Source organism: Macaca fascicularis, chromosome 19 (genome assembly GCF_037993035.2).
Source record: "Macaca fascicularis isolate 582-1 chromosome 19, T2T-MFA8v1.1".
Taxonomy (NCBI): Eukaryota; Metazoa; Chordata; class Mammalia; order Primates; family Cercopithecidae; genus Macaca; species Macaca fascicularis.
In genome coordinates, this window is record NC_088393.1 from 55,417,960 (window position 1) to 55,440,753 (window position 22,794).

Here is a 22,794-nt window from a genome sequence, read left to right on the forward strand (position 1 = left end):
TGACTTATGAGCTTCAAATTGGTAAGAATTTGAAATATTGGAATAGACACAAGAACTCCAGTTGGTGGCTCTGTGTTTTTAAGACTTTATCATTAAAAAAAGAAGAAATTAGAGAAGGGAGGTGGGGGGACAGGAGGGTGAAGGAATCTCTCCAAAATGTCAGATCCGGGCGACCCTCCTTCCCTGACTGCCCAGCCACCCCGTCCCTTCTCTGTCCCGGCGGCGAGGCCCTAGCCGCCATCTTCTGGCAAGGCCCAGGAGCCCAGCTCAGGTCCCAGGCAGAGGTGAAGGCAGAAGTGGGGCTCAGGGCCTGGAGGCCTTGCCGGTGTCCTTGAGAGCCTCTTGGGTGGGCACTCATGTCCCAGCAGGGCCCTAGGGAGGTAGGCGTTGAGCGGAGGGGCCTTTGGAGGTGGGGTCCTGAAGCTGGAGGACCAGGCGGGAACCAGAACCAGGTGTGAGGCTGGGGGTCACAGCTGGAGGCTGGGTCTCTGGAGAGAGGAGGAGATGCCAAGTCAGGAGCTGGAGGGGGCCTGGCCCCATCCCAGCCCATCTGTGCATCCCTCATCAGCCCCAACGTGAGGGGGACACAGAGTGGCTGGCAGGGAATGGCGCGGGCATGTGCGAGCGCCACAGAGAGAAGAGACGCAGTGATGCGAAAGAGGGAGACAGAGAATCAGAGTGGAGGTGAGGGAGGGAGACCTACAGACTGAGACAGAGAACAAGGAGAGAGACAGGCAGAGTGGGACAGAGAGAGACCTGGAAGGAATCAGAGAGAATGACATGGGAAGAGAGAGAAGGAGTCATACGGAAATAGACAAAACAGAGAGAGAGAGAGAGACAGAGAGGAGGCCAGGTGCGGTGGCTCACGCATGTAACCCCAGCACCTTGGGAGGCAGAGGCAGGAGGATTGCTTGAGCCCAGGAGTTCGAGACCAGCCTGGGGAACAAAGTGAGACCCCTGTCTCTACAAAAATAAAAATAAAAATGAGTATTAGCCAGGTATGGTGGTGCATGCCTGTAGTCTCAGCTACTTGGGAGGCTGAGGCCAGAGGATCACTTAACCCAGGGAGGTTGAGGCTACAGTGAGTCATGCTCAGGAGTGGAGAGACAGAAAAGGAGACAGAAAGGAGTGGAGAAAAGAGCCCACTGGGCATCCAGGCAGTGGGGTGAGAAGGCCCCTCCATCACTACTGATCCAAAGGTCCCCTGACACTCACTCCAGACCATCCCCATCCACGCTTGGCCATGGCAGAGCTGAGTCTCCCACTGCCCTACTTGGCCTGGATACACCTACCTGTCTCTTTTTCCCAGGCTCGGCCTCCAGCACCCGCCTCCACACATAAGCCCTGTGCAGGCCTCCACTCTCATTCTCAGGGCCTTTCTGCTAGCCCTGAATTCATTAGCCACCTGTCCGGCCACCTGCCTCAACCCAGCCCAAGGAGAACTTCCTCCTTGTGTGCAGGGGGCTGGGACTGTCTCACAGCCACGAGACTTCCAAGCTCTCCTGGCCTTGGCACGTGCTATTCCCTCTGTAGACGCTCCTCTCCTGCCTCACTCCTCCCATTCTTCTGGTCTCACCTGCAAAGTCCTCTCCTCCAGGCAGCCCTCCTTGAATCCTCCAGTCTTGGTCAGATGCCCCCTCCTCCAGGAAGCCCTCTCTAGGTCCTGGTTGGACCTCCCCCCATCCCAGGTCCATCACCCACCCCCTGTGAGCTCCTCCAGTTCCTGGGCTTCACCATTCCAGTCCTGCCCATTCTGGAGCATCACCATCTGGGGATGGGTCTGTCCCCTTCACTGGACTTTGTGCCCCATGAGGGCAGGGCTGGGGCTGTCATGGTCACTGTTGTGTCCTCACTATCACCCAGCACAGGGCTGGGCACAGAGCAGCTCAGGGGATGGATGGACAGATGGATACTAAACTAAGGAATTGGGACTTTGTCCAGGTGGCACTAGGAAGCCACAAATGGTTTAATCCAGAGAGAGTCAAACTCGGATCTGTGCTTTGGAAACTCCTCCCCACCTGGGCCTTTGCACATGCTGTTCCCCCTGCTTTTGTAAGCAGGGTAAGTAGACCTGTGCAAGTGACCTCTTCTCTCTGAACCTCAGTCTTCTTATCTGTGAAATGAAGACTGTAATAGTCTCTCCCTTTCAGGGTCATGGTAAGGACTAAATGAGAAGATGCTGTAAAGTGCCACCAGCATACCAGGCCACAGGAGACTCAAGGCCTGGGAGAGTCAAATAATGCCCCCCTTCCACATTACTCCCTACTCTGCGCAGCGGACTCCTATTCATCCTTCAGTGCCCCATCCAGAGGCCACTTCCTCCAGGAAGTCCTCCCTGATACCCCAGAGATAGCTGATGACTCCCTCCTATGGGGAAACTATGTTTTATTGTTTGAACTGTGGCACTGGATTGTCACTGGGGTTGCCAACTTCCCCACAAGACCAGAATCTTCTCAAGATCCCAACCCTACCTGAGGCACGTCAGGATGGAGTGAGGGCTCAATTTTTTTTTTTTTTAGACGGAGTCTCACTCTGTTGCCCAGGTTGATCTCAGTTCACTGCAATCTCCGCCTCCCGGGTTCAAGTGATTCTCCTACCTGAGCCTCCAGAGTAGCTGGGACTACGGGTACACACCACCACACCTGGCTAATTTTTGTATTTTTAGTAGAGATGGGGCCAGGCTGGTCTCGAACTTCTGACCTCAGGTGATCCACCTGTCTTGGCCTCCTAAAGTGCTGGGATTACAGGCGTGAGCTACTGCGCCCGGCCAAGGGCTTAATTTGTGTTTGGACATGTATCATAGATGAATGGGTATATGTATGTATGTATGGATGGATGGATATAAGGTGGTGGGTAGGTGGATATATGGATAATGGGATGTGTGGGTAGATGGATGGGTGAGTTGATGGGTAGATGGGTGGATGCCTGGGTAGGGAGGTGGGTGAATGCACACATAAACGGGTAGATGTGTGGGTGGTTGGTCAGTGTGGAGGTAGACGGATGAGTGGGTTGGTGAGTGGAGAGATGAATGGAATAAGTGGGTGAATGTGTGGTCAGATGGGTATTGAGTGGGTAGGTAGGTGGACTAGGTTTGGATGGATGGATTGTGGGTGGATGAGTAATTGAGTAATGGATGGATAAAGATATGGATGGGTAAGTGAGTGGATAGATGGATGGATAGATGGACGAGGAGGACGGATGATGGATGGATGGACAGATTGATGAATGAAACATCTTCCCATCAAGCCTCAGGGAACCCGCAGTACAGGGACCCAGGCTGACCCACTACTCTGGATGTGCCCACGCTTGGAGTCCTGAGGTCTAATGGAAGTTTGAGAATTACACAATTCCTAGCCCTTAGACACTCACACCTCTCCTGCATCCAGCCTCTATAGATAATGCCATTCTCCTTCCAAGTTCAAACTCATCCCCACTGATCCTGGAAGACAAGAAAGGAGGGTAAGTGGGTCTTTCAGAGACACCCCCAGATGCCTCTAAGTCTTCCCCACCCCTTCCTACACCAGGGGATCCCTCTACCAGGATAGACTGGGTCATAAGAAGGTGCTGGCCCTTTAGAAAAAGTGGAGCCTTCTGAGGCGTTAGGCTTGAAGTCTGGAAGAAATGAGGTTGTAAGGAAAAGGTGGGGGACCAGGAAATCTGTCTTGGCATCACCTGCTCCCCACTAGGCAAGTGACACACTGTATTCCGCTTGAATTGAATCTCAGGTGGGCATCTTCTAGCGGGGCCTAGCTAAGGCGGCGGGGCTTACCCGGAGGCCGGACGGCCACGTGTGGCTGCGTCTCGGTGTAGCCTCCGATGGGCTGGCCCTCTGGGCTGAAGGCTGCACCCTGCCCTGCGAAGGGGGTTCAGAGGTGCAGGCTGAGCTCCAAGAAGCCCAGGACCCGGCTTTGACTCCCTCCTAAGAACCCCAGGCTCTCTGTCCCCGCCTTCCCCCTGTACCTGTGCGGTTGGATTGATCGATCATCGGTTGCACGATGCGTCTCCGGGCGTTAATGAACCTGGGAAGCGGTCATGGAAACGGAGGGGAATGAAAAGAGGGAGTGGGAGAGGCCAAGACGAATGCAGAGCGGGCCGGGAGGACAGCGGCGGGGGAGGCAGGGCGGGGCGAGCAGAGGCAGCGGCTCCGCCGGGCTCGGGGTCTCCGTCAGCACCGCGGACAGCTCCCGGGCTCCCGCCCCGGGCCGGCCCGCGGGCCCTCCTGGGCCACTCACCAGTTGTTGACTTGCAGGATGGTGAGCCCCGTGTCCTGCGCCAGCTGCTTCTTCTGCTCTTCCGAGGGGTACGGGTGCTGCGGCCACCAGCAAGGGTCACTCTGCCTGCCTGGCCGGCCGCAGTCTGAACCCTAAGGTCTGGCCCACAGGGGCCCGGGGGATGGGGAGCCCAGGCAGACATGTGGGAGAGCCGGCGCGTCTGAGTGTCTCTGCGCTCCCCAGGATGGAGGCCAAGGGAGCCCCAGGCTTGGGACAATTACATGCCTGCGAGCCCCCGCCTGTTCCAGCAATTAGAGGTTAATTGGCCAGATCTGATTAAAGAGACCGTATTGGGGGAGGGGGGCTCCTGTGACATGGAGGAGGGGGCTTCACTGGCGTGGGGGAGGGAAGCAAAGCCCAGCCCCTCCCCCACTGAATCTGTCAGAGTCTCTGTGTGGCTCTCCCCCATCCATTTATTTATTTATTTATTTGAGATGGAGTCTTGCTCTGTCGCCAGGCTGGAATGCAGTGGCGAGATCTCATCTCACTGCAACCTCCGCCTCCGGGGTTCAAGGGATTCCTCTGCCTCAGCCTCCCCAGTAGCTGGGACTACAGGTGCATGCCACTATGCCCGGCTAATTTTTTGTATTTTAGTAGAGATGGCGTTTTACCATGTTGGCCAGGATGGTCTTGATCTCCTGACCTCGTGATCCACCTGCCTCGGCCTCCCAAAGTGTTGGGATTAGAGGCGTAAGCCACTGCGCCCAGTCCTCCCTATCCATTTCTTTTTCTTTCTTTCTTTCTTTTTTTTTTTTTTTTGAGACGGAGTCTTGCTCTGTGGCCCAGGCTGGATGGAGTGCAGTGGTGCGATCTCGGCTCACTGCAAGCTCTGCTTCCCAGGTTCACGCCATTCTCCTGCCTCAGCCTCCCAAGTAACTGGGACTACAGGTGCCCGCCACCGCGCCTGGCTACATTTTTGCATTTTTAGTAGAGACGGGTTTCACCGTGTTAACCAGGATAGTCTCCATCTTCTCACCTTGTGATCTGCCTACCTCGGCCTCCCAAAGTGCTGGGATTACAGGCATGAGCCACCACGCCCGGCCCCTCCCTATCCATTTCTTTATTTCTCTTTCTCTTTTTTTTAAAACAGGGTCTCCCTCTGTCACTCAGGCTGGAGTGCAGTAGTGCCTTCATGGCTCACTGCAGCTTCAACCTCCCTGGCTCAAGCGATCCTCTAGCCTCAGCCTCCTGAGTAGCTGGGATCATAGGTGTGTGCCACCATGCCTGGCTAATTTTTTTTCTTTTTAGAGATGGGGTCTTGCTGTGTTGCCCAGGCTGGTCTCGAACTCCTGGGCTCAAGCGATCCTCCTGCCTTGGCCTCCTAAAGTGCTGGGATTACAGGCATGAGCCACTGTGTCTGGCCCTCCATTTCTCTCTCTGTGGCTCTCACATTCTCTCTCTGTCTCACTATCTCTGTGTGTGTGTGTCTCTGTCTGTATCTCTCTCTCTCTCTCTGGGATTCAGTCCCTCCCTGCCTCCGAGTTTCTGTCTGTCTCTGTCCCTCTGACTCAGCCTCTCCCTGTTTCCATCTTGCTCTGACTTGGTCTCTGTGTCTCTCTGTTTCAGCCTCTTCCTGGCTCTATTTTTCTCCTGTGTCCTTGAAGCAGTATGGTGCAGTGGTTAAGGCCAGACTGCCTGCATTTGAATCCACTTCTGGCTGTGTGACCTTAGGCTAGTCTCCCAACCTCTCTGTTCCTCAGTCTCCTCCTCATCTGCTAAATGGAGATAATAGTAGCTCCTCCCTCCAAGGGTATGCTGGGTAGATGGTGGGTGGGTGGGTGATTGATGTGTGGGTTAATGGATGGTTTGTGGGGAGGACTTAGTGAGTTAAGTGTCCTGAGCAGCACCTGCACACAGGTGACACTCACTGCTGCTGGATCCTGTCACAACTCTCCACTTCCAAGAGAGTCTCGAAAAATTTCCCGCCATCTCAGTCTCCCATTTCTGGGCGTCTCTGGGGTTTTGGTCTCTGTGGCCCACCCTTCTCCCTCTCTCCATGCCCACCCTGCACCCGGGCAGCAGGGCTCTCACCGACAGGTGCTGGAACAACCAGGCTCGCATGATGTTGGTGGCCACCTTGGGGAAGATCCCCCTCTTCTTGTTTCGCCGTCGCTCCTGGTCCAAGTCCTCATCTTCCCCACCAGAACTGGGAGAGGCCACGCTGGTGTCCAGCCCATCTCCTGAGGGAGGGCAGGCATGCTGTGTGTGTGGGCAGTGAAGAGTGGAGGACCAGAGGGCCCTAGGACTCTCCCCCAAGACACCACTCCACACCCCAGCCATCTCTGCCCTTCTGCAAGTCCTACTTGCAGTCTAACTTCAATCCTCTGGCTGATTCCCATGTTTCCTTTCCACCTCCCAAGATTCTCACCTTGGTCACTGGAGTTGTCACCACTCTGGGAGGCCAGGCCCCCGCTGGATGGACCTGGGGTCCCCAGATGTACAGACCCGCTATCCTCATGGTCTCGAATCCATATATTATTCTAGAAAACAAGAGTTAGCAGTTAGTGCTAAGGCGGCTGGGCACCGTGGCTCACGCCTGTAATCCCAGCAGTTTAGGAGGCCAAGGCGGGTGGATCACGAGGTCAAGAGATCGAGACCATTCTGGCTAACATGGTGAAACTCCGTCTCTACTAAAAAATAGAAAAAATTAGCTGGGTGTGGTGGCACGCACCTGTAGTCCCAGCTACTCAGGAGGCTGAGGCAGGAGAATCGCTTGAACCCAGGAGGCAGAGGTTGCAGTGAGCCAAGATCGTGCCACTACACTCCAGCCTGGGTGACAGAGCAAGACTCCATGTCAAAAAAAAAAGTTAGTGCTAAGGCTTGAGGCATGGACTCTGGAGCTAGGACTCCTGAATGGGAAGCCAGTCCCTGCCTCCCTCCTGGCTGTGTGATCTTGGGCAGGTCACTTCCCCTCTCTGAGCCTCCGTTTCTTTAATTGGAAAAATGAAGGACAGGACCAGGCACAGTGGCTCACGCCTGTAATGCCAGCACTTTTGGAGGCTGAGGCAGGCAGATTACCTGAGATCGGGCATTTGAGACCAGCCTGGCCAACATGTTGAAACCCCATCTATACTAAAAATACAAAAACTAGGCCGGCTTGGGCACGGTGGCTCACGCCTGTAATCCCAGCACTTTGGGAGGCCAAGGCAGGCGGATCACTTGAGGTCAGGAGTTGAAGACCAGCCTGGCCAACATGGTGAAACTTCGTCTCTACTAAAAATACAAAATGAGCCGGGCATGATGGTGGGTGCCTGTAATCCCAGCTACTCGGGAGGCTGAGGCGGGAGAATCGCTTGAACCCGGGAGGCGGAAGTTGCAGTGAGCAAAGATCGCGCCATTGCACTCTGGCCTGGACTGGGTGACAAAGTGAGACTACGTCTCAAAAAAATAATAATAAATAAATAAATAAAGCAAGAGAAAAAGAAAACAAAGGATAATAATAGTCATGACGGGGCCGGGCGCGGTGGCTCAAGCCTGTAATCCCAGCACTTTGGGAGGCCGAGACGGGCGGATCACAAGGTCAGGAGATCGAGACCATCCTGGCTAACACGGCGAAACCCCGTCTCTACTAAAAATACAAAAAATTAGCCGGGCGAGGTGGCGGCGCCTGTGGTCCCAGCTACTTGGGAGGCTGAGGCAGGAGAATGGCGGGAACCCGGGAGGCGGAGCTTGCAGTGAGCTGAGATCTGGCCACTGCACTCCAGCCTGGGCGACAGAGCGAGACTCCGTCTCCAAAAAAAAAAAAAAAAAATAGTCATGACGGAGTGTGGCCAGTATTCAATGATGAGTTCATCTACATAGAGGCTCGAACAAGACGACCTTACACAGGTCTATGGCATCTTATCTAAAATCCTTGGGGCCAGAGGTGTCTCAGGATTCAGAACATTTCACATTTTTAACTTTATTTTGAGTCAGTGTCTCCTTCTGTCGCCCAAGCTGGAGTGTAGTTGCATGATCTAGGCTCACTGCAGCCTTTGCCTCCCGGGTTCAAGTGATTCTCGTGCCTCAGTCTCCCAAGTAGCTGGGATTACAGGTGCCTGCCACCATGCCTGGCTACTTTTTGTATTTTTAGTAGAGACGGGGTTTCACCATGTTGGCCAGGCTGATCTCGAACTCCTGGGCTCAAGTGATCCGCGCACCTCTGCCTCCCAAAATCTTAGATGCGAGGTATGAGCCACTGCGCCAGGCCCATTTCACATTTTTAGGCAGTAAATCAGCGCATACACCATGCAGTTCGCAGCCATCCCAGGCAGGCTCTGGGGCACAACCTGGTCATCAAACTCATTAACATTTCCACAGCAACATGGATGAATATTTAACTAAGTAGAATAAATAAAGGCTATAAATAGCCCCTCATTAGTTCAGGTCCGTTTTTGCTGCCAAATGAGTTTGCACTAAATTTATGGGACAAAATGCAAAACTTTGAAGTTTCAGAGATTGTAGCCAAGGGGTCTCAGAATTGTAGGTAAGGGGGTCTGGGGCTGTATTATGTATTATCTTTCTTTTTCTTTTTTTTTTTTTTTTTTTGAGACGGAATCTTGCCCTGTCGCCCAGGCTGGAGTGCAATGGCATGATCTCGGCTCACTGAAACCCGCACCTCCTGGGTTCAGGCGATCCTCCCGCCTCAGCCTCCTGAGTAGCTGGGATTACAGGCGCGTGCCACCATGTCTGGCTAATTTTTTGTATCTCTAGTAGAGATGGGGTTTCACCATGTTGGCCAGGCTGGTCTCAAACTACTGACCTAGTGATCCACTCGCCTCAGCCTCCCAAAGTGCTGGAATTACAGGCGTGAGCCACTGTGCCCAGCCTTCTCTTTTTTTTTTTAAGAGACAGAGTCTTGCTCTGTCACCTAGGCTGGAGTGCAGTGGTGCAATCTTAGCTCTCTGCAGCTTCAAATTCCTGGGCTCAAGCAATCCTCTCGCCTCAGCCTGCCAAGTAGCTGGAACTACAGTTGCGCCTGGCTAATTTTTCTTATTTTTTGTGGAGATGGGATTTCACGATGTTGTCCAGATTGCTCTCGAACTCCTGGGCTTAAGCGATCTTCCTGCCTCGACTTCCCGAAGTGCTGAGATCACAGGCGTGAAGCCACTGCAGCTAGCCTCGTCGTTTCTTTATGCAAACTCCAACATGCTTTGAGGAACTCGACAATCGGTAGGATTTACCCTCCACCCAGCTCCGTGCACCAGGAGGTCAACTCACCCATATGGACTGCAGTAACACTTCTTCTTCAGTTTAAGGTTGGGTTAAATCTGCCCAACCTGTGGTTTTAGATTAGCTGTATTCTTCTACCAAAAATCTCAGCCGCTGTCAAGCAATCTGCTCCTCTCTCTGGTTCTGGTGACCACGCCCCCTCCCACCCTTTTTTTTTTTGAGACAGAGTGTCACTCTGTTGCCCAGGCTGGAGGGCAGTGGTGAGATCTCGGCTCACTGCAACTTCCGCCTCCTGGGTTCAAGTGATTCTCCTGCCTCAGCCTCCTAAGTAGCTGGGATTACAGGCACATGACACAACATCCAGCTAATTTGTTGTTGGGTTTTCTTTTTTTTTTTTTTTTTTTTTTTTGAGACGGAGTCGTATTCTGTTGCCCAGGCTGGAGTGCAGTGGCACGATCTCCGCTCACTGCAAGCTCTGACGCCTCCCGGGTTCACGCCATTCTCCTGCCTCAGCTTCCCAAGAAGCTGGGACTACAGGCGCCCGCCACCACGCCCGGCTAATATTTTTGTATTTTTAGTAGAGACGGGGTTTCACCGTGTTCGCCAGGATGGTCTCGATCTCCTGACCTCGTGATCCGCCTGCCTCGGCCTCCCAAAGTGCTGGGATTACAGGCGTGAGGCACCGCGCCCGCGCCCGGCCATTATTGGGTTTTTTTTGTTGTTGTTTGTTTTTTTGAGACAGAGTCTTGCCCTGTCACCCAGGCTGAAGTGTAATAGCGCGATCTCGGCTTATTGCAACCTTCGCCTCCCGGGTGCAAGCGATTCTCCTGCCTCAGCCTCCCGAGTAGCTGGGATTATAAGCACGTGCCACCATGCCCGGCTAATTATTTTTTTTTTGTATGTTTAGTAGAGACGGGGTTTCACCATGTTGGCCTGGCTGGTCTCAAACTCCTGACCTCGTGATCTACCCGCCTCAGCCTCCCAAAGTGCTGGGATTACAGATGTGAGCCACTGCACCCAGCTATCACCAGGCTACATTTTTTTTTCTGTGACTGCAGTTTGAAGGTTTGGTTGTCTTGTATGTGACACTGCTGTCGCGATTCCTGTGTGAGTGGGTATAAGGCTCCAGGACTTGGCCAGGCACGGTGGCTCAAGCCTGTAATCCCAGCACTTTGGGAGGCCGAGGCGGGATGATCACTTGAGGTCAGGAGTTCGAGGCCAGCCTGGCCAAATGGTGAAACCCCATCTCTACTGAACATACAAAAGTTAGCTGGGCGTGGTGGCAGGCACCTGTAGTCCCAGCTACTCTGGAGGCTGAGGCTGGGGAATTGCTTGAACCTGAAGGCAGAGGTTGCAGTGAACTGAGATTGCACCACTGCACTCCAGTCTGAGTGACAAACTGAGACTCCATTAAAAAAAAAAAAAAAAGGCTCTGGGACTGTGTCTGGGTGCGTCTGGCTGTGGGGTGGTTGTCATGTGAGTGTATCTGAGGCGGTGTGGAGTGGGTGTGCGTGTGCTGTAAAGATGTCATTGCCAGGTGTTTTGACAGTAGGATTGCCTGGGTGTGGCTCTCATGTGACTTTTCCTCAAGGCTTCGCCCCTCTACTCTGTACATAGCCGTGGCGAGTCGGGATCCACACGGCTGTGCTGTGCTGTGCGTGTTTGCTGTCTGGTGTCCTAAGTGGATAAAACTGTAGTGAGGCTGAATCTGAGATGGTGCCACCTTATTGAGTTGCTTCTTTGGGTTTCTTTGTGGCCCCATCTGAGCCTGTTGAGTCTATTTCCAAGTCTGTGTGGATGAGTCTGGGGCCATGTGGCTGTGAGTGGTGTGTGTGCGCGATCTCGGCTGCAGCCCGACTGTTATGTGACCAGGGTCACGTGTGTGCAAGAGGGCGCCGTGGTCAGTCCGGGCCCAAGCGTGGTTATATCTGAGTTTGCCAGGCAGTACCTCGGGCTGTTGGGCTCTATGTCCATCTGTGTGGCTGTTTTGTGTGGCTGGAGCGGGGGTGCGTATGTGGTGGACACACACATAATTGAGAACGGCGTGCAGAACCCGGCTGTGTGTTCTATGCTGCTGTCGTATGGTTGGGGGTGTGTGTGTGAGTACACGGTGGATGCTACTGTCCAGCTATGAGCAGAAATGGCTGTTGCTGAGTTGGTGTGGCTGTGTGTGGACCTGTGTGGGTGTAGCTGAGTCTGTGGGTGGCATCTGCAGCTGCTGGTGTGCATGTGTGTGCACCGTCACCCAGCCGCATCTGAGTCTGCACAGCTGTTGTGTAGTGGGTCTGTGGCTGTGTGTATATGCGTGCCCTGTGATCAGGCTGACTGTGGCTGCGTCTGAGGCTGTGTAGTGTGCATACGCCTTCATGCAGTGTCCAGGCACAGCTGTGGCTGCAGGGCGATATGCCTGGTGCCCGTCCCAGGCCCACCTGGTCTGGGAGGCTGGGGCAGGAGGCTGGGTAGTCCTCGAAGTCCTCCCTGCAGCTGCCATCCCGATCCTCGATGACCAGGTCGATGGGCATCTTTCCCTTGAGGCAGGTGATGTAGCGGTGACAGAAGTTGTCGCACAGGTCGTGGACCTGGGGGGGCACCGGGGTACTGGGGGGGCCACCCGGGGGGGCAGGGCTGGGGTGCACAGGGACGGGGGCAGCATTCTGCTTCAACTCCAGTGGGGAGAGAGCTGGAAGGTGGGAGGCAGAGGCGACAAGATGGGGTGGGATGAGGTGGGCAAGTGAGGCTGTTGGGGGGTGAGACGCACTCACCTTCTCCAGCTCCAGCAGGTGGAACCGCAGCACTTGGATGGCCTGGATCATCTGAAAACGTGGGACAGGAGGTGGGGGAAGACAGAGGGAATCGGGGGAGGGAGAAGGGAGGAAGAAGGAAGAGGAAAAGAAGGAGGAAGAGAGGAGAGACAGAGAAACAGAATGAGTGAGATAAAATGACAGGGACAGGGCGACAAAGACACCAGGCGCAGAGGGGGAAAGAGAACAGAGATGCAGCGCAAAATTAAGGAAAGAGGCCGGGCGCGGTGGCTCAAGCCTGTAATCCCAGCACTTTGGGAGGCCGAGGCGGGCGGATCACGAGGTCAGGAGATCGAGACCATCCTGGCTAACACGGTGAAACCCCGTCTCTACTAAAAAAAAATACAAAAAAAAAACTAGCCGGGCGAGGTGGCGGGCGCCTGTAGTCCCAGCTATTCGGGAGGCTGAGGCAGGAGAATGGCGTAAACCCGGGAGGCGGAGCTTGCAGTGAGCTGAGATCCGGCCACTGCACTCCAGCCCGGGCGACAGAGCGAGACTCTGTCTCAAAAAAAAAAAAAAAAAAAAAAAAAAAAACCCATCACAAAGAGGGAGAACTAAGGTGAGCCGTTCCGACTGGAATTCCCACCCTCTGCCTGTTGGCCCCCAGCTCCAGGCCCCGCCCACCTGCAAACTACATTTCCCAGAGCCCTTTGCCAAAGGGTTTGGCCAATAGGAAGCCCTGGCAAGAGCTTGGGGAGCAAAGGATGGGAGAAGCTGGGGTATTTCTCCCTCCTTTCTTCTCTATCTTCTTTTTTGTCTTTCTTTTTTGATATGGAGTCTTGCTCTGGCGTCCAGGCTGGAATACAGTGGAGCGATCTCAGCGCACTGCAACCTCCGCCTCCCAGGTTCAAGTGATTCTCCTGCCTCAGCCTCCTGAGTAGCTGGGACTACAGGCATGCACCACTGTGCCCGGCTAATTTTTGTATTTTTAGTAGAGACAGAGTTTCACCATGTTGGCCAGGCTGGTCTCAAACTCCCGACCTCAGGTGATCCACTTGCCTCGGCCTCCCAAAGTGCTGGGATTACAGGCGTGAGCCAACGTGCCCGGCCTCTTCGCTTTCTTTTTTCTTTTCTTCCTTTCCCTCTTTCTTTATTTTTCTTTCTTTGTTTGTTTGACACAGAGTCTTGCCCTGTTGCCCAGGCTGCAGTACAGTGGCAGGATCTCGGCTCACTGCAACCTCTGCCTCCCGGGTTCAAGCGATCCTCCTGCCTCAGCCTCCCGAGTAATTGGGACTACAGGCGAGTGCACCACGCCCAGCTAATTTTTGTATTTTTAGTAGACAGGGGGTTTCACCAGGTTGGTCAGGCTGGTCTCGAACTCCTGACCTTGTGATCTGCCGGCCTTGGCCTCCCAAAGTGCTAGGATTACAAGCATGAGCCACTGCACCCAGCCCTTCCTCCCTCCCTTCCTTCCTTCCTTCCTTCCTTCCTTCCTTCCTTCCTTCCTTCCCTCCCTCCCTCCTTCCCTCTCTCCCTCCCTCCCTCCCTCTCTCCTTCCCTCCCTCCCTGTGTTTTCCTTTCTCTTCTCTTTTTTCTTTTTTTTTTTTTGAGACAGTCTCGCTCTGTCGCCCAGGCTGGAGTGCAGTGGCACGATCTCGGTTCACTGTAAGCTCCGCCTCCCAGGTTCACACCATTCTCCCGCCTCAACCTCCAGAGTAGCTGGGACTACAGGTGCCCACCACCACGGCCGGATAATTTTTTGGTATTTTTAGTAGAGATGTGGTTTCACCGTGTTAACCAGGATGGTCTCGATCTCCTGATCTCGTGATCTGTCCATCTCAGCCTCCCAAAGTGCTGGGATTACAGGTGTGAGCCACGGCGACTGGCCTCTTTCTCTTTTTCTAGCTATCTATGAGAGACAGGGTCTTGCCCTGTTGCCCAGGCTGGTGTGCAGTGGAGCTGATCAAGGGTTACTGCAGCCTCGACTTCTTGGGGCTCGAGTGATCCTCCCACCTCAGCCTCCCAAGTAGCTGGGACCACAGGTGTGTGCCACCACACCCTGCTAATTAAATGTTTTTGTAGAGATGGGGTGTCACTACATTGCCCAGGCTGGTCTTGATCCCTGGCCTCAAGCTATCTCCTGGCCTTGGTCTCCCAAAGTGCTGGGATTACAGGTGTGAGCTGCCGCACCCAGCCTCCTCTCCTTGGGAAGCAGTCCCTGCGCTCACTTTGGCATGGGTACTATTCTTCTGACGGATGGAACATCAGACACTTTTTCAGCCCTATTCTGTGCCAGGTGCTGTCCCATGCACTTGACTTGCATTCACTCATTAAATCCCCACAGCAGCCCTCCAAGACAGAAATTACTACCAGCCACACGTCACAGACGGGACGCCAGGCACAGAGATGCAGAGTGACTTGCCCTGGGTCACACAGCTGGTGAGTGGCAGAGCTGGGATTTGAACTCGGGCCATGGGTCCCGTTCTCAGACTCTAGGCTGTACCACATGGCATGTGGGCAACAATCATGGCCATTTGGGAACATGGACCAGGTGGCCTCCTCTCTGCACCCCCTCAACCAACCCCAGGGATGGGGAGTCAGGACAGGAGACCCATCGTAGGAGGGAGTGTGGGGGAGAGCTTGGGTCTCACCAGATTGTCCAGTTCTGGGTTGGAGGAGAAGAGGGGCCTCTCAGAGCGAACCTGGGAGGGAAGAGAGAAGCCGGCAGGGGATGTCCCACCTTCCACCCAACCCTCCTCGCTGGCTCTCCGGTGCGGTGCTTGGCGGGTGGGGGGTGCCCACCTGCTTGGCGAAGGCAGCGATGTCCTCGTTGAAGGAATCAGAGGAGCAGACGTCGCCGCCGGGGGGTGTCCCCAGCCCAGCTCTGGCCCCGTCACGGGGAGAGCATGTAGCCAGTTCACATTTCTCAAAGACCAGGGCCAAGAGGGGGAAGAGCGGGTGTCTGGGGAGGGAGGAAAGGAGAGAGGTCGAGGGAGAGGCTGGGGGGGTGAATGGAGGGGCTGCAAGGTGCAGAACAGCTGGGAAGGGGACAAGAGAGCCGGAGAGGAGACGGTGACTCATACACAGAGACGGAAACAGACCCAGGGAGCAAAGAAACAGAAGACAGAGAGAGACAGGAGCCTGAGACCGGCCCCCACTCACCCATAGATCTCATCCTTCTCCCTCTTCAGGCCGTCACTGTCCAAGCCTGGGGGCAGCAGCTGGGGAGGCCGGTGTGGGCCGTAGGGCCCTGGTGCCGCGGGCACTGCCTCTGGGAAGCCAGCCAGGGTTGCGGGGCCATCCGCGATGCCTGGGTAGTGCGGCAGCTCATCGTACTGGGCGAAGGTGAGAAGAGAAGGGGGAGCCCCAGGGAGGGGTCAGCACCCCGAGACTCAGCTGAGGAGCTTCTCTATCCTGGAACCCAGGAGATGCCTCTCTGTGTCCCAGAAACCTGCTTCTGGTCCCCAAGTGTCTGAGCCCTGCCCCTTTGAGCCCTCCAGGTCCCCCGGAGCTGTCTGGGTGGGAGTGAGGACCCCGTCCAGGCAGATTCCTGACATGCGGGCAGGAGGACCCAGAGGGAGAGACGGCAGGGTCTGGCTGGGAGGGAAGAGAGATGGAGAGAGTGGCGTGAGAAGACGGAGACAGAGACAGAGACAGAGATGGAGACAGAGACAGAGATAAGAGACAGAGACAGAGAGAGACAGACAGAGAGGGAAATCCATGGACACCTCCTGCAGGAACCGCGCATTGTTGTACACAAAGTACACACACGAAGCCTCCCCGTCTTCTATTCCATTTCACAGTTGGTAGATATGCACATTTAGAGTAAGTCTCAACAACATGTCACACCCCGCTCACCACGTGAATCCACCACACACGGAGACACAGCCATACACACCAACCCACGTGCACGCTCGTGTGTCAGTCACACCCAAATCCCCCACACACACGCACACATGCACACACGCACACACACACAGCCCAACACCAGGCACAGGAATGAATGCATGATTGAGACATTTAGCACATGAACGAATGAATGAACGAGGCATTTAGCACAGGGCCTGGCTCACGCTGTGAGCACTTGTTGCTGGAGAGGGTCACTAGGCACCACCACTGAGACACACTTTCGCACTCAACAAAAACACCATTATGGGGTGGGATACCCGCATCCCGTCATCACAGAACCATGCACCTGGGAAGCCTGGGGCACCTTTCACTAGGTCAGGTCAAATCCCTCAGTGATGAAGACATGGAGGCTCAAAGAGGCAGCAGGACTCCCCTGGGAAGAGGCTAGAACGTTCCTGCCTCCGACCCTCGCCTGGCTGGGCACTCTGGCTCTGCGTGTCCCACTCTCTCCCTCTTCCTCTTCTCCTAACTTCTCCTGTGCCCTGAAGTTGAATCCAACTGCTCCCCGCTGCTCATGGCACACTCACCAAACTCGGTCCCCACAGCCCACCCAGAACCCCCAAAGCGGAGGCGCACCTCCTCCCCCGTCTCCTATGCCCGTTCCCATCCCCAGGGAGAGAGGCTCCCTGGGGCCAGCAGCCTGGTGAGACCGCCCCTCCCACCCCTGTCCCACTCCTAGCCCTGGAGAGGCAGGGGAGGCTTGGAACAAAAGTAGAGCGAAGAGAAGGACGGAGGAGGGCAGAAAAGGAGGGGGATGGTGAGGTGGGGGCGGCTGAGATGGAGGAGGAAGCCCAGGGACAGAGAGCAGAGAGACTCGGGGGCAGAGAGAGGGGGACAGAGAGGCAGAAAGAGGGGGGAGACCCGGGGCAGAGAGAGGGGGACAGACAGGCAGAAAGAGGGGGGAGACCCGGGGCAGAGAGAGGGGGACAGACAGGCAGAAAGGAGGGGGAGACCCGGGGCAGAGAGAGGGGGACAGAGAGGCAGAAAGGAGGGGGAGACCCGGGGCAGAGAGAGGGGGACAGAGAGGCAGAAAGGAGGGGGAGACCCGGGGCAGAGAGAGGGGGACAGACAGGCAGAAAGAGGGAGGAGACCCGGGGCAGAGAGAGGGGGACAGAGAGGCAGAAAGAGGGGGGAGACCCGGGGCAGAGAGAGGGGGACAGAGAGGCAGAAAGGAGGGGGAGACCCGGGGCAGAGAGAGGGGGACAGAGAGGCAGAAAGGAGGGGGGGGACCCGGGGCAGAGAGAGGGGGACAGAGAGGCAGAAAGAGGGGGGAGACTGGGGCAGACAGAGGGGGACAGAGGTAGGGAGAGACTGGGGCAGGGAGAAGCAGCTAAACGGTGGAGAGGAGGCGAGGCCCAGGGGCAGGAAGAGGGGACACCTGGGGGCAGAGAGGGAGCACAGAGGGACTGGGAGACCCAGGGGCGGAGGGAGGGGCAAGAGAGAGGTGGTGGAGAGGACGGATGGGCTGATGGGGGGCCAGCGCCGGAGAGGAGGGATGCAGGGACGGGGGGTGCGGAAGCGGCCGGGGCGCGGGGTCCCCGCCCTGAGACCTACCCTCCGGGCCATGGGCTGAGGCCGGCGGCAGCTCCCGGGTCCCTCCAGAGCCTGGCCGCGGGGGAGGGCGCAGCCCGGGGCCGCAGCCCCAGACGGCCCGCAGTGTCGACGCCAGGGGGTGGGCAGGAGGCCGGGCGCGCGCTCCCCCACCCCCGCCGCCGTCAGCGGCAGGCGCCGGGCCGGGTCGGGACTCCGCGCATGGACCCCGGCCCCTGCCCCCAGCGGGGGTCACGGCCAGGAGCGCATGGCCGCTGGGGCGGGGGCAGCAGGCGCGGGCGGGGCGCCCCAGGCCCCCTCCCCTGGGCCCCCCCCGTCCCTCCCCGGGCTCGGAGGGAATCGAACTGTCCCAAGACGGACAGACCGGGGACCGCGAGGGGCTGGGGGCAGCCCGGGGCGGCGGGGGCTCCGGCGGCGGCTCGGGGGTGCTGGCGGCCGCGCTCCCCGTTCCCGGTCTCTCCCTTTCTGTGGTCACATCCGGAAGTTCCACGGCGGAGATGCTTAACCCACTGTCCGCCGGCGCGGCCGGGCGGGGCGGGGCGGGGCTGGGGCTGCGGGTCCCTCCTCTCCCCTCCCCCTCCCCCTCCCCCTCCCCCCTCCCCCTCCCTCCCCCCCCCCTCCTCCCTCCCCCCTCCCCATCCGCGCCCCGCCCCGCCCGGGCCCGCGGCCTCTCCCGGCGGCTTTTGTATCGGAGTCGCCCTGGGACGCGTCCTCCTCGGCCCCCGCCCCGCCCGCCGCGCTCGCTCCGGGTCGCTCTCCCCCCACCCCGCTCCGGGTCTCCCTCTCCCCTTGCCGGCAGCCACCCGCCTCTGTCTCGAGTTCTCCCCCACCTCTGTCTCTGTCTCTCTCCCCCCCCTCCCTCCACCCTGTCTCTTTTCTCTCTCATTTTCTCTCTGTTTTTTCTGTTTCTCCTCCCACCTCTTCCCGCCTCTCTCCCCCTCTGTTTCTGTCTCTCCCTCAACCCCCAACCTCTCTCTCTCTGTTTCTCTCTCTCCCCGCTTACCTCTCTCTCCTCTGTCTCTCCCCCCACCTCTCTCTCTCCCTCTGTTTCTCTCTCTTCGCTGTCTCCCCTCCACCTCCCATTTTCTCTGTTTCTCTCCCCCTCACCTCTCTCCCTCTGTCTCTCTCCTCCCCCTCACCTCTCTCTGTTTCTCTCTGTTTTTTTCTGTTTCTCCCTCCTCCCACCTCTACCCCCCTCCCCGTCTCTCTGTTTGTGTGTCTGTCCCTCTCCTCCATCTCTCTCTCCGTTTCTCTGTCTCCCCCCTTACCTATCTCCCTCATCTCTCTCTCCCTCTGTTTCTCTACCCCCAACTCCCACTCGCTCTGTTTCTCTCCCCTTCACCTCTCTCTCTCTCTCTGTCTCTTCCCCCCCTCACCTCTCTCTCTGTTTCTCCGTTTCTCCCTTTCCCCAGCTCTCTCCTATGGGACAGAATCTAGAGGAGAGGACAGGAGGCCGGAAGGAAGCCAGCGCTTAGATTTTAGTTTCTCTTCTTGCCCTCACCCCTTTCCCTCCCTCCTCTAGGAGACAGGGGCCCCTGTGCCTGCGCCTGTGTGTGTGTGTGTCGGGTGTATGTGTTGTGTGCTTGCATGTGTGTGTGCATTGTGTGTGGTGTGTATGTGCCTGTGTGTGGTGTGTTTTCTGTTTGTGTTTTGTGTGTGTGGTATGTGTGTCTGTGTGTGGTGTGTGATGTGCATGTGTGGTGTGCTTGTGTGGTGTGTGCGTGTGTGTGGTGTGTATGTGGTGTGTGCATGTGTGTGGTGTATTTTGTATGTGTGGTGTGCTTTTGTGTGTGGTGTGTGCATGTGTGTGGTGTGTGTATGTTTTGGGTGGTGTGTGTGGTGTGTGCATGTGTGGTGTGTGTTTTGTGTGTGTGTGTGGTGTGTGTGTGCATACTCGCGTTGTGTGTGAGTACCTGTGTGTGTGCATACCTGTGTTGTGTGTGTGAGTACCTGTGTGTGCGTGTAGTGTGTTTTTTGTGTGTGGTGTGTGTTTTGCATGTGTGTGGTGTGTAGTGTGTTTTGTGTGTGGTGTGTGTTTTGCATGTGTGGTGTGTGTGGTCTGTATGGTGTGTGTTTTGTGTGTGTGGTGTGTGTTGTGTGTGTGCATACCTGTGTGGTGTGTGGTGTGTTTGTGTGTTTTGTGTTGTGTGGTGGGTGTGTGGTGTATGTGTTTTGTGTGTGTGGTGTGTGTGTGGCATGTGTGTGCGTACCTGTGTGGTGTATGGTGTTTTGTGTGTGTGGTGTGTTGGGTGTGTGTGCATACCTGTGTGGTGTGCGCTGTTTTTTGTGTGTAGGGTGTGTGTGGTGTGCGTGTGGTGTGTTTTGTGTGTGTGGGGTGTGTGTGTGTACCTGTGTGGTGTGCGTGTGGTGTGTTTTTTTTTTATGTGTGTACCTGTGTGGTGTGTGTGTTTTATGTGTGTGGTGTGTAGGAGTGACTATGTGTGTTGTTTCTGTCTCTGGATGTGGTGGGTACTGGAGGCCCCCTGCCGTCTTGGGCCCCTATCTTGAGCCTGCAGCCCCCTCAGCTGCTCTCAGGGAGTCCCTGGAACCTGCAGTCTGTGGGGTAAACCCTGGGCCCCCACACAAGGTGTTGGAGGGCAAGTCCGCGGCTTTCATCGGATTCCTAAGGCGAGCTTTCAACCTGAGGTTCTGAGATCAAGAAAAAGATTCATGCAGCAGCAACTTCTTGAGCACCTTCTGGGGACATAGCAGGGAACAAAAGGCAAACTTCTTGGTCTTATGGCACTCACTTGTCCCTGGGGATGGGTAGAAAGGGAGGGTAGTCGAGTAAATGGATGCATAAATACTAACTAGTGCCTGGAGATGGCCAGTGCTCCCAAACTAAGCTGTGTAAGAACGGTGTGGGGAGGGCGACTTCTGCAGGCTGGACAGGGACAGCCCTCAGAGGAGGGGACATCTGAGCCGTGCACACACCTGGGGAGAGCATTCCGGGCAGGGGGAATTGCAGGTGCAAAGCCTGGAAAAGTCGGGGGAGCAGAAGGTGCTTGGTGTGTCCAGGAAACATCTAAGAGGCTATCGAGGGAGGGGGCGAGGGGGCTGGTGGCGACCCCTGGATTCATTCTCCCCGTGGCATCTTTTACATTGGGGGGTCTTTAGTCCCTGGTGTCTTCAGCTTCCCGCGGGGGTGTGCAGGTGGCTGTCAGGAGACCTGTGAACCCAGGGGAAAGTTCCCTGGGAAATTGTGGACTGGGTGCCTCTGTGTTTTTCCCCCAGGGAAGTGGCCCATAGTTTTTATCCCATTCTCACAGAAGGACACTTGACCCCCCACAAAATCCTGAAAGTCACCCCAGAGGAATAGCGCCAAAGAATGGGACAGAGATCCAGAGAGAAGGGGACAGGGATGCGGGGAGCGGAGGACAAAGACCCTGATGGGGGTGGGGGTACAGAGATGTAGAGACAGAGGGGGACAGATCTAGAGAGAGGGGGACAGACCTAGAGAGAGGGGGACAGACCCAGAGAGAGAGGGATAGAGACCCAGAGACAGAAGGAAATAGAGACCTTGAGAGAGGGCTGGAGGCAGCCCTCCAAGGACATAGTCCAAGACTGTCATCAACAGCGCTACCTCTGCTGCCACCTGCTTCTCTGCCCTCCTGTCTTATGGAAATTAAACAGAACCACCAAGGAGCGGGATAGGGGGTGAGCCAGGGTGAGCCGTACAGAGCTACAGCATGAGGGATTGGGGTTAGGGCAGCAGCAGCACTTCCCGGTGGGAGTGGGGAAGGGGCAGGCTGTGGAGGGAGGAGAGGAAGAGACTGCGGCCCTGGTGCCCCCAGGTCCCTCCTCTCCTACCCAGGGCTGGGGTTCCTGCTCAGTCTCCCTCTCTCCCAGTCTCTGTCTCCTTGTCTCTCTCCCCTTCTCCCGTCCTTTCTCTCTCCGGCTCTCTGTTCTCCGAGCCCCCTGGACACACCACGGACCCCCTCCCTGGCCATCTTCAGGGGTCACCTGGGAATCTGGAGTGTGGTCCCACCGTAGACTCTCCCCTCTCTGAGCCTCGATCCCCCCTAGGCAGGATGGGCAATGCGCGCTGGGGGCGGGGGATTGTGGATAATAGAGAAACAGTTAAGCTAGAAGGTGCCAGGACTCAGGGTCTTGGCTGAGTCTGGGGGTCCCCATGCCGGCGGGCTCTGCCCCCTCGTGACTCTCCTGTGGTGAGGCTGGCCCTTTAAGGCAGTCGGAGGGGAAGGGGTCTGGAGGCCTTTCCCTTCATCAAGGCCGGCGCACCCCAGATAGGGGTTTTGGAGCAGAAAATTACTTTAAATCACTTTTTAATTAAAGACACAAAGCTGTTTGGTCTGCCCCACCCCCACCTCGCCCTCAGCCAAGACTTGGGGTGAAGGATGCAAGGGTTAGGAGTCCCTGCCTCTATTTGCTTTTGTGCTGGGGGTGCATGCTAAGGTCCCCTTAGCCCAGGCTGATTCTGAAACCTAGAGGAGCAGGTGCGGCCTCATCTGACGGCCAGTGGTGCGGGGGCGTGGACAGAGCAGGAAGGGAGGGAAGGGGCACCTGGGATGGCGACGGGGCTTAACTGGGGTGGGGAGGGAGGTAATTCCAATGACGGGTGTGATTCAGAGAAAGGCAAACAGAGAGAGAGAGACAGAGACAGACGGGGGTGCGGGGAGAGAGAGAGGTGCAGACAGAGCGAGACAGACAGGAGGGGGAGGGAGTGGGGGACAGGAGCTCCAATAGAGACCCCGGAGTCGTCCCTGCCACCCCGCAAACAAGCGCAGGGGGCTTGGACTCTGAAGCATAAATCTTCTCAATTAAAGAAAGAGACGAGATGTTGGGAAGGGAGAATTAAGAATGTCTGGGAGAGAAATTGATTGGGGGAGGATGCGGGCGGGGACAGAGGGAGGAGGCAGGGGAGGCTCCGGCTTTCTGAGGCTCTTCCTCCAATCTTTCCCTCTGTCTCTCTCTCTCTGTCTCTCTCTCTCTCTCTCTCTCTCTCTCTCTCTCTCTCTCTCTCTCTCTCTCTCTCTCTCTCTCTTTCTCTGTCTCTCTCTCTCTCTCTCTCTCCCTCCCTCCCTCCCTCTCTCCCTCCCTCCCTCCCTCTCTCTCCCTCCCTCTCCCCCTCTCCCCCCTCCCCCTCTCCCCCTCTCCCCCTCTCCCCCTCTCCCACTCTCCCACTCTCCTTTTCCTGGCTGTCTCCCTTC

At 56.4% G+C, this 22,794-nt stretch overlaps 1 protein-coding gene across 3 annotated transcripts; it reads right to left on the reverse strand.

The window, feature by feature from the left end:
* Nucleotides 1-71: 71 nt before the first annotated feature.
* Nucleotides 72-18,092, reverse strand: MEIS3 (Meis homeobox 3). 3 transcript variants are annotated; one of them, XM_045380241.2, is made up of 13 exons: nt 17,627-18,092; nt 15,326-15,498; nt 14,966-15,125; nt 14,815-14,865; nt 12,185-12,235; nt 11,852-11,950; nt 6,640-6,751; nt 6,303-6,451; nt 4,233-4,309; nt 3,961-4,019; nt 3,770-3,853; nt 3,370-3,439; nt 72-488 (listed from the first exon to the last, which is right to left on the reverse strand). In XM_045380241.2, the coding sequence occupies exons 1-12, from the start codon at nt 17,636-17,638 to the stop codon at nt 3,390-3,392; spliced, it is 1,077 nt and encodes a 358-aa protein (XP_045236176.1). In that variant the 5' UTR covers nt 17,639-18,092; the 3' UTR covers nt 72-488; nt 3,370-3,389. The 3 variants fall into 3 exon arrangements, with proteins under 3 accessions (XP_045236176.1, XP_045236175.1, XP_045236177.1); XM_045380240.2 differs by having other exon boundaries at nt 11,852-12,001; XM_045380242.3 differs by lacking the exon at nt 3,770-3,853 and having other exon boundaries at nt 11,852-12,001; nt 17,627-17,828.
* Nucleotides 18,093-22,794: the final 4,702 nt, after the last annotated feature.

Bases quoted from the DNA above. Each gene is read 5' to 3' on its own strand.
- MEIS3 (XM_045380240.2), bottom strand. The intron at 12,002-12,184 runs GTGAGTGCGTCT...GTGCCCCCCCAG, and splicing joins ACCTGCTGGAGCTGGAGAAG to GTCCACGACCTGTGCGACAA. The intron at 3,440-3,769 runs GTAAGCCCCGCC...CTTGTCTTCCAG, and splicing joins CGTGGCCGTCCGGCCTCCGG to GATCAGTGGGGATGAGTTTG.